At 33.1% G+C, this 18,955-nt stretch overlaps 2 protein-coding genes across 2 annotated transcripts; one reads left to right on the top strand and one right to left on the bottom strand.

The window, feature by feature from the left end:
- The first annotated feature begins 4,640 nt into the window (after positions 1-4,640).
- On the top strand, positions 4,641-12,320 carry CPR17 (cuticular protein 17). Its single transcript, XM_017904324.1, has 2 exons — positions 4,641-5,088; positions 11,833-12,320. The coding sequence occupies exons 1-2, from the start codon at positions 5,077-5,079 to the stop codon at positions 12,295-12,297; spliced, it is 477 nt and encodes a 158-aa protein (XP_017759813.1). The 5' UTR covers positions 4,641-5,076; the 3' UTR covers positions 12,298-12,320.
- Positions 12,321-14,736: 2,416 nt separating this feature from the next.
- On the bottom strand, positions 14,737-18,660 carry CPR18 (cuticular protein 18). Its single transcript, XM_017904322.1, has 2 exons — positions 18,612-18,660; positions 14,737-15,120 (listed from the first exon to the last, which is right to left on the bottom strand). The coding sequence occupies exons 1-2, from the start codon at positions 18,621-18,623 to the stop codon at positions 14,737-14,739; spliced, it is 396 nt and encodes a 131-aa protein (XP_017759811.1). The 5' UTR covers positions 18,624-18,660.
- Between the last annotated feature and the right edge of the window lie 295 nt (positions 18,661-18,955).

Here is an 18,955-nt window from a genome sequence, read left to right as displayed (position 1 = left end):
TTTGTGTTCGGTTAAGTGCAACGTTACGTTTACGACTGTAATAACATTTTATGAAATGTAGTAAGGTCAACAAGATCAATAGCGTAAAGTTGGTTTGCTCGTAAAATCCAAGAAAGTCTCAACAGCCTGTCGAGTTGGATATTGCCAGTTGATGTATCAGTGTCTAATAGAACATGGTAAGGTCAGTATACTAAGGTCAATACTAAGCTTCGTTTATTCTCTGAGCACATTTTCAGATTATTTCCAACTTAATTGCAATACTTTTCGATCATTCAATTTTTTTTCAGGGTCTTGGATTACGGTGTACCTGCTACAAATGACCGATATAACGATAATATAGACTTCCATATACACTCTATTTATGGTAAGCAATTATTAAGAGCTGTATTCGCATGTGCTATGAAATACAATGGAAACTTTACTGGAAAATGAGATCCACAGTCATTTATATTTTTATGGAAGACACGGATAATAGAAAATAATGGGAAGATAATTGGCAGATGAAAATAGACAAAAAGATAGATTTAGTATATAATAGCTCGTCATTTGCTATTTCTGAATTGGGAGAATTATGATCATCGATTATTTTGCAAACAATGTTCTAATACGTGGAAACTTTACTGAAAAATGAAAAACATTTATTTTTATAGGAAATAGGAATAATAGAAAATAATAGAAAGATAATAGATAAAACAGATGTAAATAGATAAAAAGATAGATATAGTATATAATAGCTCGTCGTTTGCTATTTCGAAATTGGGAGAATTATGATCATCGATTATTTTGCAAACAATATCCTAATACGTGGAAACTTTACTGAAAAATGAAAAACATTTATTTTTATGGGAAATACGAATAATAGAAAATAATGGAAAGATAATAAGCAGATGTAAATAGAAAAAGAGATAGATTTAGTATATAATAACTATATATAATAACTATAGAAATTGTTATTTCTGAATCGACTATTTTGCAAACAATATCCTAATACATGGAAACTTTACTGAAAAATGAAAAACATTTATTTTTATGGGAAATACGAATAATAGAAAATAATGGAAAGATAATAAGCAGATGTAAATAGAAAAAGAGGTAGGTTTAATATATAATACCTATTAAAATAACTATATATAATAGCTATAGAAATTGTTATTTCTGAATCGACTATTTTGCAAACAATATCCTAATACATGGAAACTTCACTGAAAAATAGAAAACATATTTTTATGGAAAACATGAATAATAGAAAATGATAGAAGGATGATAGATAAAACAGATGTGAACAAATAAAAAGATAGATTGAGTATATAATAACACGTTTGGTATTTCTGAATCGAGAGAATTATAGTCCTCGACTATTTTGCAAACAATATCCTAATACATTAAAGACAATATTTTACAGAACAACTATAGTATCATAGATCACATTATAGATGACGTAAATTTCTAAGATAATTAATAATACCGTGTAATTGATATAGAACCAATATACATTAAAAATATTCGAAAAATTTTTCTTGCAAACACGCTAATTCTCGGGCAGTGTATAGATTTGAATAAACCAATATAGAAGCACATATATAAATATGGAATCGTTATTAAAACAAAATTCAAGATGAATGAGAACGAGTTTGTAAATATTCAGCACCTCCGGGAATCGTACTTCTACATTTTCTCATCTTTTCTTTTTTCTTTCCATCACGCACAAAGATTCTTTTGTCTTCCATCCTTCGATCTTCCTTTCGCAAAAATAAATATTGACTCGCATACATGAGGTAGCGGTTAATGCAATTACGCGAACGCTGGTAGTCGTACGTAGCACGCCGTTAGGATCACTGTGCCAAGGACTCGTGGAGTTCAATTCCCACAGAAGTGCGGGTAGCTGGCGTTTAAGGCGTCGATGTCATTATCCTCTGGATAAGTAACAGGTACAATTGAACGTAACATTTCTTGCTTACCTGTAACTCGATAATGTGGACTCAGCGTGTTTTACGACCGACTAAGCAGTTCCGTCCTGTTGCTGATCCTCGCCCCCGGGCAAAACAATTATAGTTATGTGCTTCGTAAGAAGTAATTGCACGTCGTCGTGCTAATTTGAGGAATTTTCGAGATCCTCGCCTTTTTTCTTTTAGCCTTCCTTTCCTCAAAATTTTTCGAAAGTGTCTTTTAAAGCCTCGACCATCGCCATTTATGCAATACGATTTGTCCATCCATGTTAATTAAAAATTAGCACAGGTAGTTAAATTATTCGCCAAATATTTGTTTAATTGTGTAGTAATACAATTGAAATTGCGTGGAAAATTTTACTAATGGGAAATTGGTAATTTATTTCTTAAAGATTCAATATCCTGCCTGTTAAGTAATGGTATGGAAAATTAGAAATTTTGTAATAATTGTTAAACTAATTATTTAATTGTGTAGTAATACAACTGAAATTGCATGGAAAATTTTACTAATGGGAAATTGGTAATTTATTTCTTAAAGATTCAATATCCTACCTGCTATGTAATGCTATGGAAAATTAGAAATTTTGTAATAATTGTTAAACCATTTATTTAATTGTGTAGTAATACAACTTAAATTGCATGGAAAATTTTAGAAATGAAGAATTGGTAATTTATTTCTTAAAAATTCAATATCTTGCCTGCTAAGTAATGGTATGGAGAATTAGAACTTTGGTAATAATTGTTAAACCATCGTTGCTTTTAATATACAGGCAAATTTATTGTTTTAGAATATTGAATATTTGGACTGAAATTCTTTCAAGAAGATATAATTTTAAAAAGAAATTAATTCGAAGCAAGGATCAAGCAGAATAATATCGTCCACTGTTAGATCTCCGAGAGACCTTCCTGGCTACCTGTCCAAGCTCGCGAATCTTTACTCTGGGAACCTCTGTGTAAAACACATTAACTTATCATTCATAACTGCGAGTCAAACAAGACACCTGATGAAGAAATTTCAATTCGTTCCGCTACTACCTCGCAATTGCAGTTCTGCCGTATACCTGCGAACAGGGTAATAATTGCAAAGGAATGTAATTGGCTTCGAATTCTCGAGTTAGATCGCCACACGTCGAATTATGATAATTCCTCGGACCATTTCGTCAGCTTCGCCGAAAGATTCTATAATTCCTCGCGTTCCTAGGGATGCGTGCGAACGTGTAATGATGTATTTTAAAATATACAAATCCCGTTAGAGGAATTTTACGATGGTCGAACCACGAGCAAGGTGAGGAATTAATTTATTGCATCGTTCGCTATGGGGATTGCCGAGAGTGTTGCACTCTGACCATAATAACACCGCTGGATCGCGAGTTAAATTTTCTTCAGGCTGCAGCGCGAAGGTTCGTTCGCATTTGACATTAAAACCCACATAAATATTTGCCGTGTCTTCCTTTTTCCGAGCGCATTCGGTTTTCATCTTTATCAACGTGCTTCATGAATTTATTTATAAATCCTTGTCAGAGATATCGATGCTAATTCATAAAATTGTCACGGCTCGGGGACATATTTCCAAGCGGGTACTTGCTAAGTATTTACATAGAACGTAATCACTGTACTAAAAAGGTAGCATCGATAATGTTTTATTCAGCGTAGCGAAAAAGTTCCTTTTTCCTTGCTATCGGGGGTCCTAAGTGGAAATAAATTGCGGTCCTCGGTAGCCTGACATCCAGAGTTTGGTATGTAATAAATTTTAGATTCACGTTTATCATACGATATACCACTTTGAAGCGGGTAGACGACACTATTAATGGTTTCCACTTAGCCATGTAAAAGAAGATAATTTCCAATGATCGGCAAAAATTGTCGATAGAAATTTAACCGTAATAATATTCGTGATAGGAAATTTTTAATAACCCTTGCGAATTTTTACAAGGTATAAAAAGGCTACGTAAATTTATTTTAACCCGGGACACGTAACTTTAAATATTAATTCTAAAATTCGTTTATTTTTCAGCATAGATAATCGATGATTTAGCTGACAAATATCGAGACTTCGAGACTTCTCAGGAAACATTTTTCGTTATTCAAAATCCTCGAAATTCAGGTAAGAAAAAATACAAGTAAATTATATAATAATATAAACACCCGACGTGTTAAAAATTTGAAGTTTCCTTTATAAAGTTGCAAATTCGAGATTCGAGAATTTAAATTAGCTTTTTAACTAGATTGGAAATTAATTGTTTAACTATCGAGTTTCTTACTTTTTTTTAGAATATTTCTTACTTTAAAATTCATTTTCGATTCAACCGTTTGAAAATCGCAGGGACCCCAAAACCAGGGGTACCACGGTAACCTAAATAAATGTGGAACGTTGCGAAAATGACATAAACGAAAGAAAAAGTGTAACCAAAGTTCGTTGAAAGTCAACGAACCAGCATTTCCATCAGCTTGGATCTCCCATGACGCATCAGTCCGCGGAGGGAGCCAGTCTCGAATCTCGAAAACGATGTCAGCTCCATTTCAGGTAGAAAGCATCATCCTGGATCGCCTTATCTCCGGCTGCATTGTTCGGGTTGGCCAAAAAGGAGAAGACACCAGAACACATCGCGATAATTACGCAATTCAGATATTACGCAAGCTCCATCTCTCTCGTGCTCTGTCTCTCTCGCTCTTGGTCGGATGCTGGGACGGGAAGAGCGAGGACTGGTGGCGCCCGGAGGAAAGCGGAGGCTGCGGCGAAATCGCGTTAAAAAGCGACGCGGTGGCTACGATCGAAGGATCGATCCTCTCTGCTCCTTTTTTTCCGTGCAACCGGGGGTGTGGATCGTTCGCGGTTAGAAGTGCTCTAGAGCGAGACGTGGCTATCCCGAAATAAACTTTCTCGGGTTATGTAAAGGCTGGGCAACTGGCTTGTGTTGACTCGCCGGTATAAAGGTCGGCTGTGCCCCCAACAGTCCAAGAGTTGCTCACGAACTTCACGCCGGCAACCATCGGGAGAACACTCGACGCTCTATATGTGACGTTGCCTTTTTATCTGACGCAGACTTATCTCCGGCGTTCACACAGCATCGCACTTTCTCGAGAGAGCGTTGTGCTGTTGCACAGGCACGTGTCCCGTCGTTTCGGCAACATGCGTTCCTTGGTAAGTATCTTCTTTCGCCTTGCGCCACTCTTGTCCTCTCCTGCGTCGCGTACGAGTCTTCCTCTTTCGTTTCGTGATCCATCGGGGGTTAAATGGCGTCGATCTCTCAAAGTCGAACCGTTGCTTTGCCAAGCTTTGCTCTTTATTCGGCACGTGCTGTCACGAGTTCCAGCCGAGATCGCGTCGAGATTCGCTATCTCGTGATCGATTCACGACGCGACGGGGTTAGGACAGGTCAATGGCTCGGAATCCTTCGTTTAATACTATGATATAGAATCATCCAGTCAGTCGAAATGATTTCGGATTTTATTTTATTTTCATTCAATTGTTCTTTTTAAACTTTTGCTCTCTTTACATTATGAGGATATCGATAATCTATATCTATATCTAATATCTAGGGTAATTTTCGTCAATAATGATTGGAAAATTGAAGAAGACTACGTTTATAATCGCTTTTCTCTTTGTTGAAACGAAATTTTTGTTTTTAAGGAACTTCTCAGTGTAAAAATGTGTTGCATATGTTTTTAAGGTATAAGAGGTTAATATTGGAATTACAGAGTTTGTTGAAGTCACTGATTTTTGACTTTTGTCTTTGTTGAACCCATCATTTGATAGTACAATTACCGAATTAATAAAAATCTCTAATTTCAATTTTATTTTCAGTTTTATGCATATTAAGAATAGATAGATATGACGAGATTAATATAGATCTTTATTGAAATAGAAAGATAATTATCTACACTTACTGCCAAACAAAAAGGAAACAAAGTATTCCGAAGTTTTAATATGTAATTACATAAATTGAAATGAAAAATAAACTTTACAAACCTATTTTTAATTTCAATGTATATATATATATTTCAGAAGATCAAGAATATATTAAAATTAAAAATATATTAAAATAAGAATATACAAATTACTTTCATTATACTATTTTTATTAAAATGTATAGGGTGGCCAGAAAATTTTACGTTTATTTTAGAAAATTAGAAATATATACAAATTCGCAAATTATTGCTTTCTTCCTTCACATTTGTCATTAAATGTCTAATTACTTATTAGTTACTTTCATTGTACTATTTTAATTAGAATATATAGGGTGACCAGAAAATTTTACGTTTATTTTAGGAAATTAGAAATATATACAAATTCGCAAATTATTGCTTTCTTCTTTCACATCTGTCATTAAATGTATAATTACTTATTAGTTACTTTAATTGTACTATTTTAATTAGAATATATAGGGTGACCAGAAAATTTTACGTTTATTTTAGGAAATTAGAAATATATACAAATTCGCAAATTATTGCTTTCTTCCTTCACATTTGTCATTAAATGTATAATTACTTATTAGTTACTTTTATTGTACTATTTTGATTAAAATATATAGGGTGGTCAGAAAATTTTACATTTATTTTAAGAAATTAAAAATGTATACAAATTCGCAAATTATTGCTTCGTTTTTTCACATTTGTCATTAAGTGTTTAATTACTTATTAGTTACTTTCATTGTACTATTTTAATTAGAATATATAGGGTGATCAGAAAATTTTACGTTTGTTTTAGTAGATTAGAAATATATACAAATTCGCGAATTATTGTTACGTTTCATGGTCAAGGAGTACATTCTTGTTTAGTTTTGTCGTGCTGCTTTAATTGGCGTGCACAGATAGATCGGTAGATCCAGTGTCAAGTTTGATTTCGCAATCGAATATTTCGGTAGTCGGTGACTTGTTTGGAACTGGATTTTATTTTGGTAATGACGCGATTCGAGTGTGTTTTACAAGCACGTTTATCTGTAACAAGCAATCAACATTTCTCGTGTTTGTTCGATGCGAAGATGATTTATGCCACGAGATGTATAGTATTGATAGAATTTAATGGTCTCCTGCATGATTTATTGTTTTGCTTCAGGAACTTTGCATAATTTGCAGGGTTATGGTTCGATGTTATTTATGCAACGGTATGTAGACTTTTTGTGAAATCTACAAGGATAATTCTGTGGGAAATATGTGGCCATTAAACGTTAAAATGAAGTGAAAAACATTTTCCTTTGACCTTCGGTTATGGAGAAGGAATTATACAAGATGCTGGAGATAAGTGGAATTCTAAATTTCAATTTAAACATTTCATTTTATTTATATTCCAGATTTTTTATTTTAAAAGATGTTCATTATATAAGGCTTCCTAATTCAAAGTTGTATCTGCTTTTAGAGATAACGTACAAGTGTAAAAATTCAGATGTAACTTCACTATCCGAACATAGGTAATTTATGTCTCTTGTTAGGAAAGTAAACTTTCTTTTTCCAATATCTTTCTCTATACTCGGTGTTTGAATATTTATTCCCCAATCGAAGGAATACAGATTAAAAATACAGTCAGCTTTTATCAAAATAATTAAATCTTACAATTTATAAACCAATATTATATAATAGACTATAAGAATACATGATTCATAAATTTGAATTGATACGAAGAATTCCAATTTTCCATATCATCGTTCTCGATGAAAAATTTATAATTATAAATTCCCCTGTTATCAGAGTCGTTTAAATTATACAGTTTTACGCGTAGGAGGTGTAGAAATTAAATTTTAATTTAATTTTATACAACGTGTCCAGGTAATTTTGAGATCACGTTTATTCGATATATATTTTACATCGCTGTAATATTCATGCAACGCAACGATATAATTTTGCTATGCTATAGAGTAGGTTGGTGAAATTTTTTGGAGGAACAAATATTCCATAATACGAAAGAAATTACGCGTTGATGATCATGGTGCAAATATTTTTCGCGATTACTTGCAGCAACATTATAGCCAAGTTTCCTTCGTCCCTTTTACCGCTTACAGTCGTAATGAGTATTCTGACCTACCTACTAACACATTCGTCTTGCCCTGACCTTTCACGGGGAAAGGTATCTCAACGGATTTACAGGACAGACATGACGAAGATTAAAGCATGGATGTATCGACTTTTATACCTTCACGCTCTGGCTACCTTTTAGTTTGATTAGTAACAATAGAAATCCGAGTAAAATATGACTCGGAGAAGAATAAATGCACGGTTAAAACGGGGCACAGAAATGGAGAAATGAAACGATTCACTCGTATATATGCAAATGTAAATATTTTTTAAAATAATCATTATTAAATAAATTATAAAAGTAGAATATAAAAGTTTGAATCGATGTTGAATTAAATAATTCAAGAAATTATCAGTACGATGAAATAATGAACTTGAAAAATTTTAAATTGTTAATACATATATCTAATTCGAATTATACGTACAGATAAAAGACAAGAAATTATCTGTGAATTTTTCTGTATCCTTTTCCTTCTGAAATACATAGATTAAAATTAAAAGTAAGTTTCGTAGAAAATATTTAATAAAATTTTACTGTCCATTGATGTATAAGATCTGATCTCTTCATCCTATTTTTAATTTTGATCCATGTTATATAAAAACAAAGAATATAAAATACAAAAATTGGCAAATTAATATCTCGTTTCATAACTTCTGTCTACAGAAATTATTATTATTTAGAATACACTAGAATATAAAAATATGAATCGATGTTGAATTAAATAATTCATGAAATTATCAATATGGTGAAATAATGAATTTGAAAAATTAAAAAATGTTAATACATATATCTAATTTGAATTATACATACAGATAAAAGTTAAGAAATTATCTGTGAATTTTTCTATATACTTTCTCTTCTGAAATACATAGATTAAAATTAAAAATTGGTTTTCTAGAAAATATTTAACAAAATTTTACTGTCCATTGATGTAGAAGATCTGATCTCTTCATCCTATTTTTAATTTTGATTTATGTTATACAGAAACAAAGAATATACAATACAAAAATTGGCAAATTAATATCTCGTTTCATAACTTCTGTCTATAGAAATTATTATTATTTAGAATACACTAGAATATAAAAATATGAATCGATATTGAATTAAATAATTCACGAAATTATCAATATGGTGAAATAATGAACTTGAAAAATTAAAAAATGTTAATACATATATCTAATTCGAATTATACGTACAGATAAAAGTCAAGAAATTATCTGTGAATTTTTCTGTATCCTTTTTCTTCTGAAATACATAGATTAAAATTAAAAGTAAGTTTCGTGGAAAATATTTAACAAAATTTTACTGTCTATTGATGTACAAGACGTCATCTCTTCATCCTATTTTTAATTTTGATCCATGTTATATAAAAACAAAGAATATACAATACAAAAATTGGCAAATTAATATCTCGTTTTATAACTTTTGTCTATAAAAATCATTATTATTTGTTATTCAATTCTATATATAATACAATTTAAATAATTAATTATTTTTGACAGGTCCTGTACCAATATGTACATACCTCGTGTATATCATAATAACATACCTTTAGTTAAAAATAAATTGACATTTCCTTCATCAGAAAGGAGCATTGTTACCTGAGAACAGAAATTCATAGTCATCGTGTAATAGAAAACGATTAACCATAGTCGAACCTCGATGATATCAAACTTAAAGACGAGGAATATTTACAAGCAAGAAATCATCGATATTCGCTATAGAACTCAGTGCAGTCGTAAAATTCGTACAGAAATACGAGAATTCTTTTCATTCAGCAAATCTGTGGAGAATTTCCACGAAAATAGAAAGATATTCAGGAGAAATTATTATTCCTTTGAATCGAACAGACCTTTGAGTTGTATCGACTTCTTCTAAGCTGCCATTACTTCTGACGTAACTTAGGTGCCTGCATCAATCATCGGTGCATTCGTGACAACGATAACTCTCTATGATTTCACTGCTGACTATCAATTCGAACATGCAGTTCCTATCAAAATAATTTCCACCAGTTAAAAATGAATATCTGAATAGCGTTTCTCGACTGGTCGAACATCAGTCAAATGATAGAGTGTAACGTGGAAAGAGAATTTCGATTAATTTCGCGAATCGAGCTAAAAGGAAAAGCATTTTCGAAGCAAATGTATTCGACGACTTGAATCTCGAAAGAAAAACATTTATTGGACCGTAATTTAGAAAGTGACAGGTTTAGTAACGCGAACGAGCAAATTCCTTTTTCCCTGTACAAAATTTTGAATTTCATTCCAAGTCGTTATAGAAATGACGTGGACCAGTGATGCAAGGTAGTTGTAAAATAATTATATATGCAAAATTGGAATAAGTAAGATATTGATTTATAACTCGATACCGTAATTTATCGTTACATCCACTTTTACTTTAACGATGCTAATCCTGAGGATGATGCAAGCAAACTGCAAAATAAACATTCTTTCAGTCTCCTTTTTTTCCAGTTTTATATGCGCAAGATTAAGATAAAAGAAATGTTAACTTAATGTCATAGCAGAATATTATGGCTCGACTCTTCGCTTGCTATAATAATACTAAATCGGTATTTCGATATTTACAGTTTTCACAAAGAAATTGCCATTAACTTACAATCTTCCAATTTTTTAAACTCGAATTAATTTTGGATTACATCTATTAAATGTTTATTAAATATTTCTAACATTATTAAATTAAAGTAAATAATTATTATTTTTATTTTTCTCTCCATGAAATTTCTAACTAATTACATTTCTTTATTTATTCTTTATTTTTCACCCTCATTTAAATCAAAATGAAGAAATCGAAGATAGCTCACATATTAATCCCTTTTTCTTCATATACCTAAGTACATCCCAATTTTATTAAATTCCCAACTTTTATTAAATTCTCCAATACACATATATAATATAGGAATAAACAATAATACAATATTAAATTGAAATTCTCTATAAGAAATCACCAATTTCTAATTTTCCAATTTTTTAAACTCGAATTAATTTTGGATTACTTCCATTAAATCTTTGTTAAATATTCCTAACATTTATTAAAGCTATAACTTTTCCCAATTCCTGTATTAAATTAAAGTAAATATCTATTATTTTTATTTATCCTCCATGAAATTTCTAACTAATTACATTTCTTTATTTACTCTCTATTTTTCATCCTTATTTGAATCAAAATGAAGAAATCGAAGATAGCTCACATATTAATCCCTTTTTCTTCATATACCTAAGTACATCCCAATTTTATTAAATTCCCAACTTTTATTAAATTCTCCAATACACATATATAATATAGGAATAAACAATAATACAATATTAAATTGAAATTCTCTGTAAGAAATCACCAATTTCTAATTTTCCAATTTTTTAAACTAGAATTAATTTTTGATTACTTCCATTAAATGTTTGTTAAATATTCCTAACATTTATTAAAGCTATAACTGTTCCCAATTCCTGTATTAAATTAAAGTAAATATCTATTATTTTTATTTAACCTCCATGAAATTTCTAACTAATTACATTTCTTTATTTACTTTTTATTTTTCATCCTTATTTAAACCAAAATGAAGGAAGCGAAAGTTTAGGTACACCTAAATGCATCCCAATTTTTATTAAATCCCCATACAAATAATATATCTTTTTCCACTACACACAATATAGCAATAAACAATAATATGATAATAAAAGAAATCGCATTACACGTCAAACAACTTCCCACATTCTTCACCTTTCCATCCAAATCAAGGTAAACCTAGCAGCCAAACCTGAAATTAAAATAAAAAAGGAAAAAAAGGAGAAAGAAATAAAATCGTAATTCATGCACAACTTTTTCCACGAACTTTCTTCTGAACTTACCGTCAACTTTCAGATCATCCTCGCACTTGTCGCAGTGGCCCACTGCCAGGAATATTTCCGGCAACCGGAAAAGATCGTGAGCGAGAACCGGAACCTTGGCGACAATCGTGGCCACTATTCGTTCACCTACGAGACCGAGGGCGGCATAGTGCAAACAGAGACCGGAAGCCGAAAGTACGCTGGCACGCCGTCTGAGACCCAGCTGATCCAAGGGTCCGTGCAGTACAATGCTCCAGATGGTACACCGATAGCGATTAGCTGGACCGCCGACGAATTTGGTACTCAAGTAGCGGGTACTCACGTACCGACACCACCGCCAATACCGCCGGCCATTCAAAGGGCCCTTGACTGGATCGCGAAACAACCCTCGACACCGGAACCCGAGGAAGCTGCCAAAGACTCGCCGAGCCTGCAAAACGCAGTTCCAGCCAGCACCAATCGGCAACACAAACCCCTACGGACAGGCCCACGGAACTGATCGGTCGTGATCGAAGTATTAGAACAGCCATTAGAACAAGTTCACCTTAGTTATTCATTTTTATAATGTACAAATAAAAGTTTCGTATTTTCGTAGAAAATTCATTTGGCACGAATTGACTGATTTTGTGATAACTCGTCGATCATTTTTCTACGATCTTTTAGCAATCTTTTTTCCATCATTTTGTGAACATTTCTTCGATACTTTTCTCACCATTTTTCGACGAGTCTTCGAAAATTTTTGCACGATTTTTCGATAACATTTCGCGGATTTTTGCACGATTTACTAAGGTATTTGTAAATAGTATTTTGACATTTCACCGATCTTTTTAGAACTGTTCTGCAGGCTTTCGTTCAGGAAACTCTTGCTAGGTGTGATCTCAAGGATGAACGTGGCAAATTATTATTGCGAAAATTGTTAGTACAGGAATCCTCTTATTTGTATTTTCATCCATCGTCGTTTGATTGGTTTTTCCTCTCCTTCGTGTCGTGATTTAATCGTTCTGCTTCCCTCGAGCGATGTTTATCGGCCCGTAAATACTCGTGCATATCGAGAAAAGAATTTTATTCTTTCATCGAGTCGTCGAGAACCTTTAGGGTGCAGAATGCTTTTTACATTGCACGTGAGTGTTTTTATGTGCTGTCTAGAAAATAATTCATAGACACTGGGTGCAAACTGATGGTAACTGCGAATAAATAAGCAGGTACGACTTTATGTCGAGGCATGACTCAGACGGTATTCGAAGGAATTGCCATTTCTGTGATGCTCGATTGTTAATTGCTTCTGACTTAGTCAACTTAGGATAAAAAGAAAAGGAAATTTGGGAATTTTGTAAATTAAAAAATTGCGATTCTTCCTATGAAACTTACCAACGTGTCAGTGACATTTTGTTACCATTTATTTCGTAATAAAATTTATTAAAATTATAGTTCAGCTTCGTTCAATGACTCTAAATTGTTCGAATAAAATTCGACTTTATATATCGTTTTCTTAAAGACAGAAAGAAGTGGAAGAAAATATTGAACGATAAATACAAAATGGTATTATTTTCTTATACGATATACTTGAATTAAAATAAAATTGTTAATTGCTCTTTAAACAAATTTCTTTCCCTGTTATATTTATTTAATTATTATTAATTAAAGTATCAGAATATATGTAAAATTTTGTTTTCCAGTGCTATACTAATGATTTGATTACAACAACAACAAACAGCTACAACAAAATTAACTAAACTTTATATAAAATTAAATGATCAAATAAATACCATTATTAGCAGATATTTAACTACTTCCAGTTAACCCTCTATGGACCGAATATATATTTTTCTTGAGTATAGGAATCGTATGTAACATAAAATTAACAAATATTCCTTTGACAATTTTATTACAATGAATTCATATTGAAAGTTTGAATTAACAACGGTTGTACTATTGTGCTAAGATAATGTGCAATAGATTGACAAGATAATTTTCCACGCCATCTTGTGGAGAAAAGGGGCCATAGAGGACCTAACCTATCATGATCGAATAACCGGTAAATGAAAAAGAATTAGAATGTTTAAAAATGAGACCACGGCAGGTATTGTAAAAATAATTATAAATATATCGAAAGAAAAATCGTGAACTGGAGTAATCAAGACGATAACGTTGAATGCAGTATTTAACCTTTGCACTCGGCGATCTTTTCGTTACAGGAAAAGTAATTCGAAGATTTTCTGCCATAAAGTGGACGATAATTTTAAAACGGTAAATAAGAAATCGCTTAGAAATTAAGATCATTCCACGCATCGTTGGGTAATTGTAAATTTGATATATTAATTAATATCCATCGTTAGAATCTGATTAAATGGCGACTGAGAGGCGCCTCTCGAGTGCAAAGGGTTAATAAAATACCCATACATTAGCATGTAACTTGAAAGTTACACGAGCCCATAGAGGGTTGAAGAACATTTCTCACCCCAACTACCAATTCTTAAATCAAACAACGCAAACAAAAATGAATAACGAGACGATTAAGAACGATTAATATCAACGATCCTGGCGTTTATTCATAGAAACAAACATGTCCGTCAGGTGGACTCAAACCTTCACGAAGGTTTGTAAAATAATCTCATCGGTTCCAAGCCAACAGACTCAGGGACGTACATAAATGTACACTTTATTTACAACGATCTGCGCAACATGCTCTCACAACGGTCTCGCGAATAAGGTAAATGGGAAAAGAAAAAATGGAGTAGGAATTGTAAGCATTCGGCATAAATGCAAAGATAGTCGCGGATCGGGTCCCAAAGCTAATGTCTCAAGGATGCATCCGGGAATCGTGGCGAATAAACGGGAACGTTCGACGTGGTGCATCCTCGACTTTGGTTCAGATATAATCGTCGAGGAGCCTCGAGACCGATCCTCCCGAGTCGTACGGATTCACGTTCTTCTGTTTTCACTGAGCACCGATGTTGTTCTCCTCGGGATGAGCAGCGATGTACTCGAGTGCCTTGAGAATCTGGGGTGGGACGGTCGGGATGTGACTACCCTGGGGTTGGAATCCGTTCTCGTTAGCCACGTAGGTCACTTGGACGACCTCGCCGTTCGGTGCAGTGTAGGTGTAAGTGCCATGAGCCTCGCGAGCCTCTGCTTCGGAGCCTGGGTAATTAAGGTAACCGACCTCCTGCACCGCGATACCGTTCGCCGTTTCGTAGCTGTAGCTGTAACTGCCGTCGGGGTTAGGACCCTCTGCGCTCTGCCTCAGAATGGGGACCGGGGTGGTTTGCGGAATCAAAGGAAGGGCCACAGCCGAGGAGACAACGGCTAATAGCACGATCACCTGGAACAGGTTTTCTTTACATTAATATGGCGATTTTTCGAAGACCGGGGGGGTCATTGGAACATGGACGACGACGCTAATGTCAAATTTTTTCAATTAGTCATAAGAGATGTCATAAGCTAGGTTTGTTATTTCCTACCAAGCGATAAGATTTAGTATAAAGGATTAAAGGTGTCAGTCATCGGGTATATCATAAGCTAGGTTTGTTATTTCCTACCAAGCGATAAGATTTAATATAAAAGATCATAGCTGTCAAACTTCTTCGATTAGTCATAAGGTATGTCATGAGCTAGGTTTGTTATATCCTACCAAGCGATATTAATATGGCGATTTTTCGAAGACCGGGGGGTCATTGGAACATGGACGACGACGCTAATGTCAAATTTTTTCGATTAGTCATAAGAGATGTCATAAGCTAGGTTTGTTATTTCCTACCAAGCGATAAGATTTAGTATAAAGGATTAAAGGTGTCAGTCATCGGGTATATCATAAGCTAGGTTTGTTATTTCCTACCAAGCGATAAGATTTAATATAAAAGATCATAGCTGTCAAACTTCTTCGAATAGTCATAAGGTATGTCATGAGCTAGGTTTGTTATATCCTACCAAGCGATAAGACCTAATATAAAAGATCAAAGTCGTGCAGCAAGGACAGTCTCCTCGAAACCGCCTAACTGAAGAATTTGAAGCTCAAGTACTAAGTGCCATTGTAATTATTTTAGATTATAATAAAATAGAGTTTGTCATTCTACGGGTTAACAACTCAACATTTTTTGATATCTATCTCTGGTCGTGATTTTACATGACACTAAGGTCGTTTATGCGAGTAAATGGATAAACTAATAAGATTTATTTAACGCGATAACAGCACAACATAAATTATAACTAAATCTTGTAAAATAAATTCGCTTCTAACTGTGATATAATTTCTCGAGGACTCTCTCACACACAACTTCCATTTGTAATGACTATCATCCACCTACTGATTGTTTTTTCACGACTCTCTGTCATACTCGTCACACACACATTCTTCCACAAAACATTCCTCATACTCGTACCACACATTCTATGACAACCACTACCACAGTTTAGACCCCTAACTGGGATGTGGGGTAAATGACAATTAGAGGGAGGAATAGTATTGGAAATTATTGATAGGTGGGTAGAAGGATTTGGAAATAGGACTGGTCTCTTTGTTTAGGTGGATTGTAAATAAAATAAGCAATAGAATATTAAAATAATTATGGTGGATGTAATAAAATAATTAATATAATAATAAAATAATTAATACTAATCCTACCGTGATGGATAACTATGTTGGATAACCTTGTAATTTATAATAGGATAATTTTATGTATATCGTGGAGAGGGTAATTATGTATATTATGTATATGTATATTGAAGGTGAGTAGATTGCTGTGTGCATTGTGTGGTAAAATGTGCATGTGTGGAGAGAAGTGTATGTTAAAAAAGAATTATTATACTATCTTCTTTGTTTTTACGTTGTGTTCCAAAGACCATTTTGTTATAGCGATATATTTACATATCTCGAATTGACGCAATGAATGTCAAAGATTCAACAGCCTCCAATGTTATTCCATTTTTTTAAAGTTGTATTTCGTTTTCATTCACCAGTCATTTGTGGTAAATATAGTGTCAAGTATTGTTATCAGTATAGTCATTTAGGTGCTTCCTTGTTGATAACAAATAGTCATGAATTCTTCTTTGAAATGTTGACAGTCTTGTTACGCGAGGTGACAGAAAAGTGGACTTTAATTTTTGGTTTTGAATATTGCGAGATGGTAATTAATTATGTAAGTAATTATGGATCACTGAATTTATTCGAATTAGTATGAATTAATTCCACAATTTGTGAAGGAAGTTTGACTGGGATGTATAAAATATGTAAAAGTGGCGAAGTTTCAAAGTTCGATAGCGCGAATTTCGCGTTCAGATCTTACGATTAAGGCGTAATATATTATCAGCCTGAGAGAAATTATTGAACGGGAAGGAGTTATTTTCCAAGAACTTTTTGACCTTTTATAAACGGCCGGAACAGTTACCGCAGTGTCAAAAGTCGTTTAACTAGCGGAATATGTATGAATTTCGGAGTTTCAAATTTGAAGGACCTTAACCACACTATGAATAATACATAAGTACTACTTGGGTGTTTCCGCAGAAAAGGAAATACAATTTATAATACTTAAACCGATGTGTATCATACATCTAAATTAAAATCGCTATTTATATAACGTAATATAAAAAATCACTATAATTAAATCTTTAACATTCCAATAAGAAAAGGAAATAATTTATCGATATATCTAAAACACTTTAATTTTCTTAATTTAAATTGACCTAAATCTACTTCTAAATAAACGATTAATTTAAACAAATCTTTGACCCCCATGAATATATACACATTTCTATAATTTACTTTAAAAATTCACTCACACTGTATTCCTTAATTATTAAATATAATTAAACACTTTATAATAAGAAACTAGTTTCAATTTCTCTTGAAACGTGATAATTAACACAAAAAAATAATTAAATCTTCTAAAACCAAAAAATAAAAAAAATAAACCCCATATAATTCTTTGTTAAACGACCCATGATCTCCATAGAATTATTAAATATAATTAAGCACTTTATAATAAGAAACTAGTTTCAATTTATCTTGAAACGTGATAATTAATACAAAAAAATAATTAAATCTTCGAAAACCGAAAAATAAAAAAAAATAAACCCCATATAATTCTTTGTTAAACGACCCATGATCTCCATAGAATTATTAAATATAATTAAACACTTTATAATAAGAAACTAGTTTCAATTTCTCTTGAAACGTGATAATTAACACAAAAAAATAATTAAATCTTCTAAAACCAAAAAATAAAAAAAATAAACCCCGTATAATTCTTTTGTTAAATGAACAATGATCTCTATAGAGTTATTAAATATAATTAAACATTTCATAATAAGCAACTAGTTTCAATTTATCTTGAAATGTGATAATTAATAAAAAAAATAATTAAATCTTCCAAAACCAAAAAATTAAAAAAAAAAGACTCCGTATAATTCTTTGTTAAACGACCCATGATCTCCATAGAAATTTTCCCACGAAAAATAACGCAAGTGGTGAAAGTTTTAATACCTTCTGATCGTATCTGTACTGTTGGTACAAAAATCACCAAATCCCCCTAGAACATGAATTTCCTTATTCGACTTACGAACTCAGGGGCACAGAACGAGCAAAAATCTGGGCGAACAAGCAAAGCTTTACACGTGCCGATTAATTCTGCGAAAATTTCGTGCCAAATACCCGAAACATACTCGGACATCCTGATCGTCCGAAATTTCGTGTAATTACGCAAGCGACACCGACCCAACGCGTTATGACATAACATCGATCCTCGAGTGTACATCTGTAGCGACTATCCGTGTAAAAAGGGAGCGAACACCATGCACCGGCACTATTACCGAACTCACCAATTGATTCATCCTGATATCTCGAATTTTATTGCTTTTGTCCTCGACAGAGAAATTCTGCTTCCTCCGCAAGAGCTTCTCGCTACACTGACTCGTAACATGGGGCACAGGACCCCTTTATATATCCATCACCGGAACATTCGGCGAATTTCTGGCAAGCCGGTACCTTATTTAATCCCCCTCCACCCCTTTCTCCCCCACTCTCAGCCAGCAGGACACCTTCAAATTTTGCGGATGATCCAGAGGCAATCGATGCACCTCCTGATCTTCGCGTTACGTGGACAACTTCTTGTTTAGGCCACCACGGATCGGGGATTAATTTAATTCCATGTCCCCTCTTTCCC

This window comes from Eufriesea mexicana, unplaced genomic scaffold (assembly GCF_001483705.2).
Source record: "Eufriesea mexicana isolate 0111107269 unplaced genomic scaffold, ASM148370v2 scaffold2884, whole genome shotgun sequence".
Lineage (NCBI taxonomy): Eukaryota > Metazoa > Arthropoda > Insecta > Hymenoptera > Apidae > Eufriesea > Eufriesea mexicana.
This window is presented reverse-complemented; position numbering and strand designations above follow the sequence as displayed.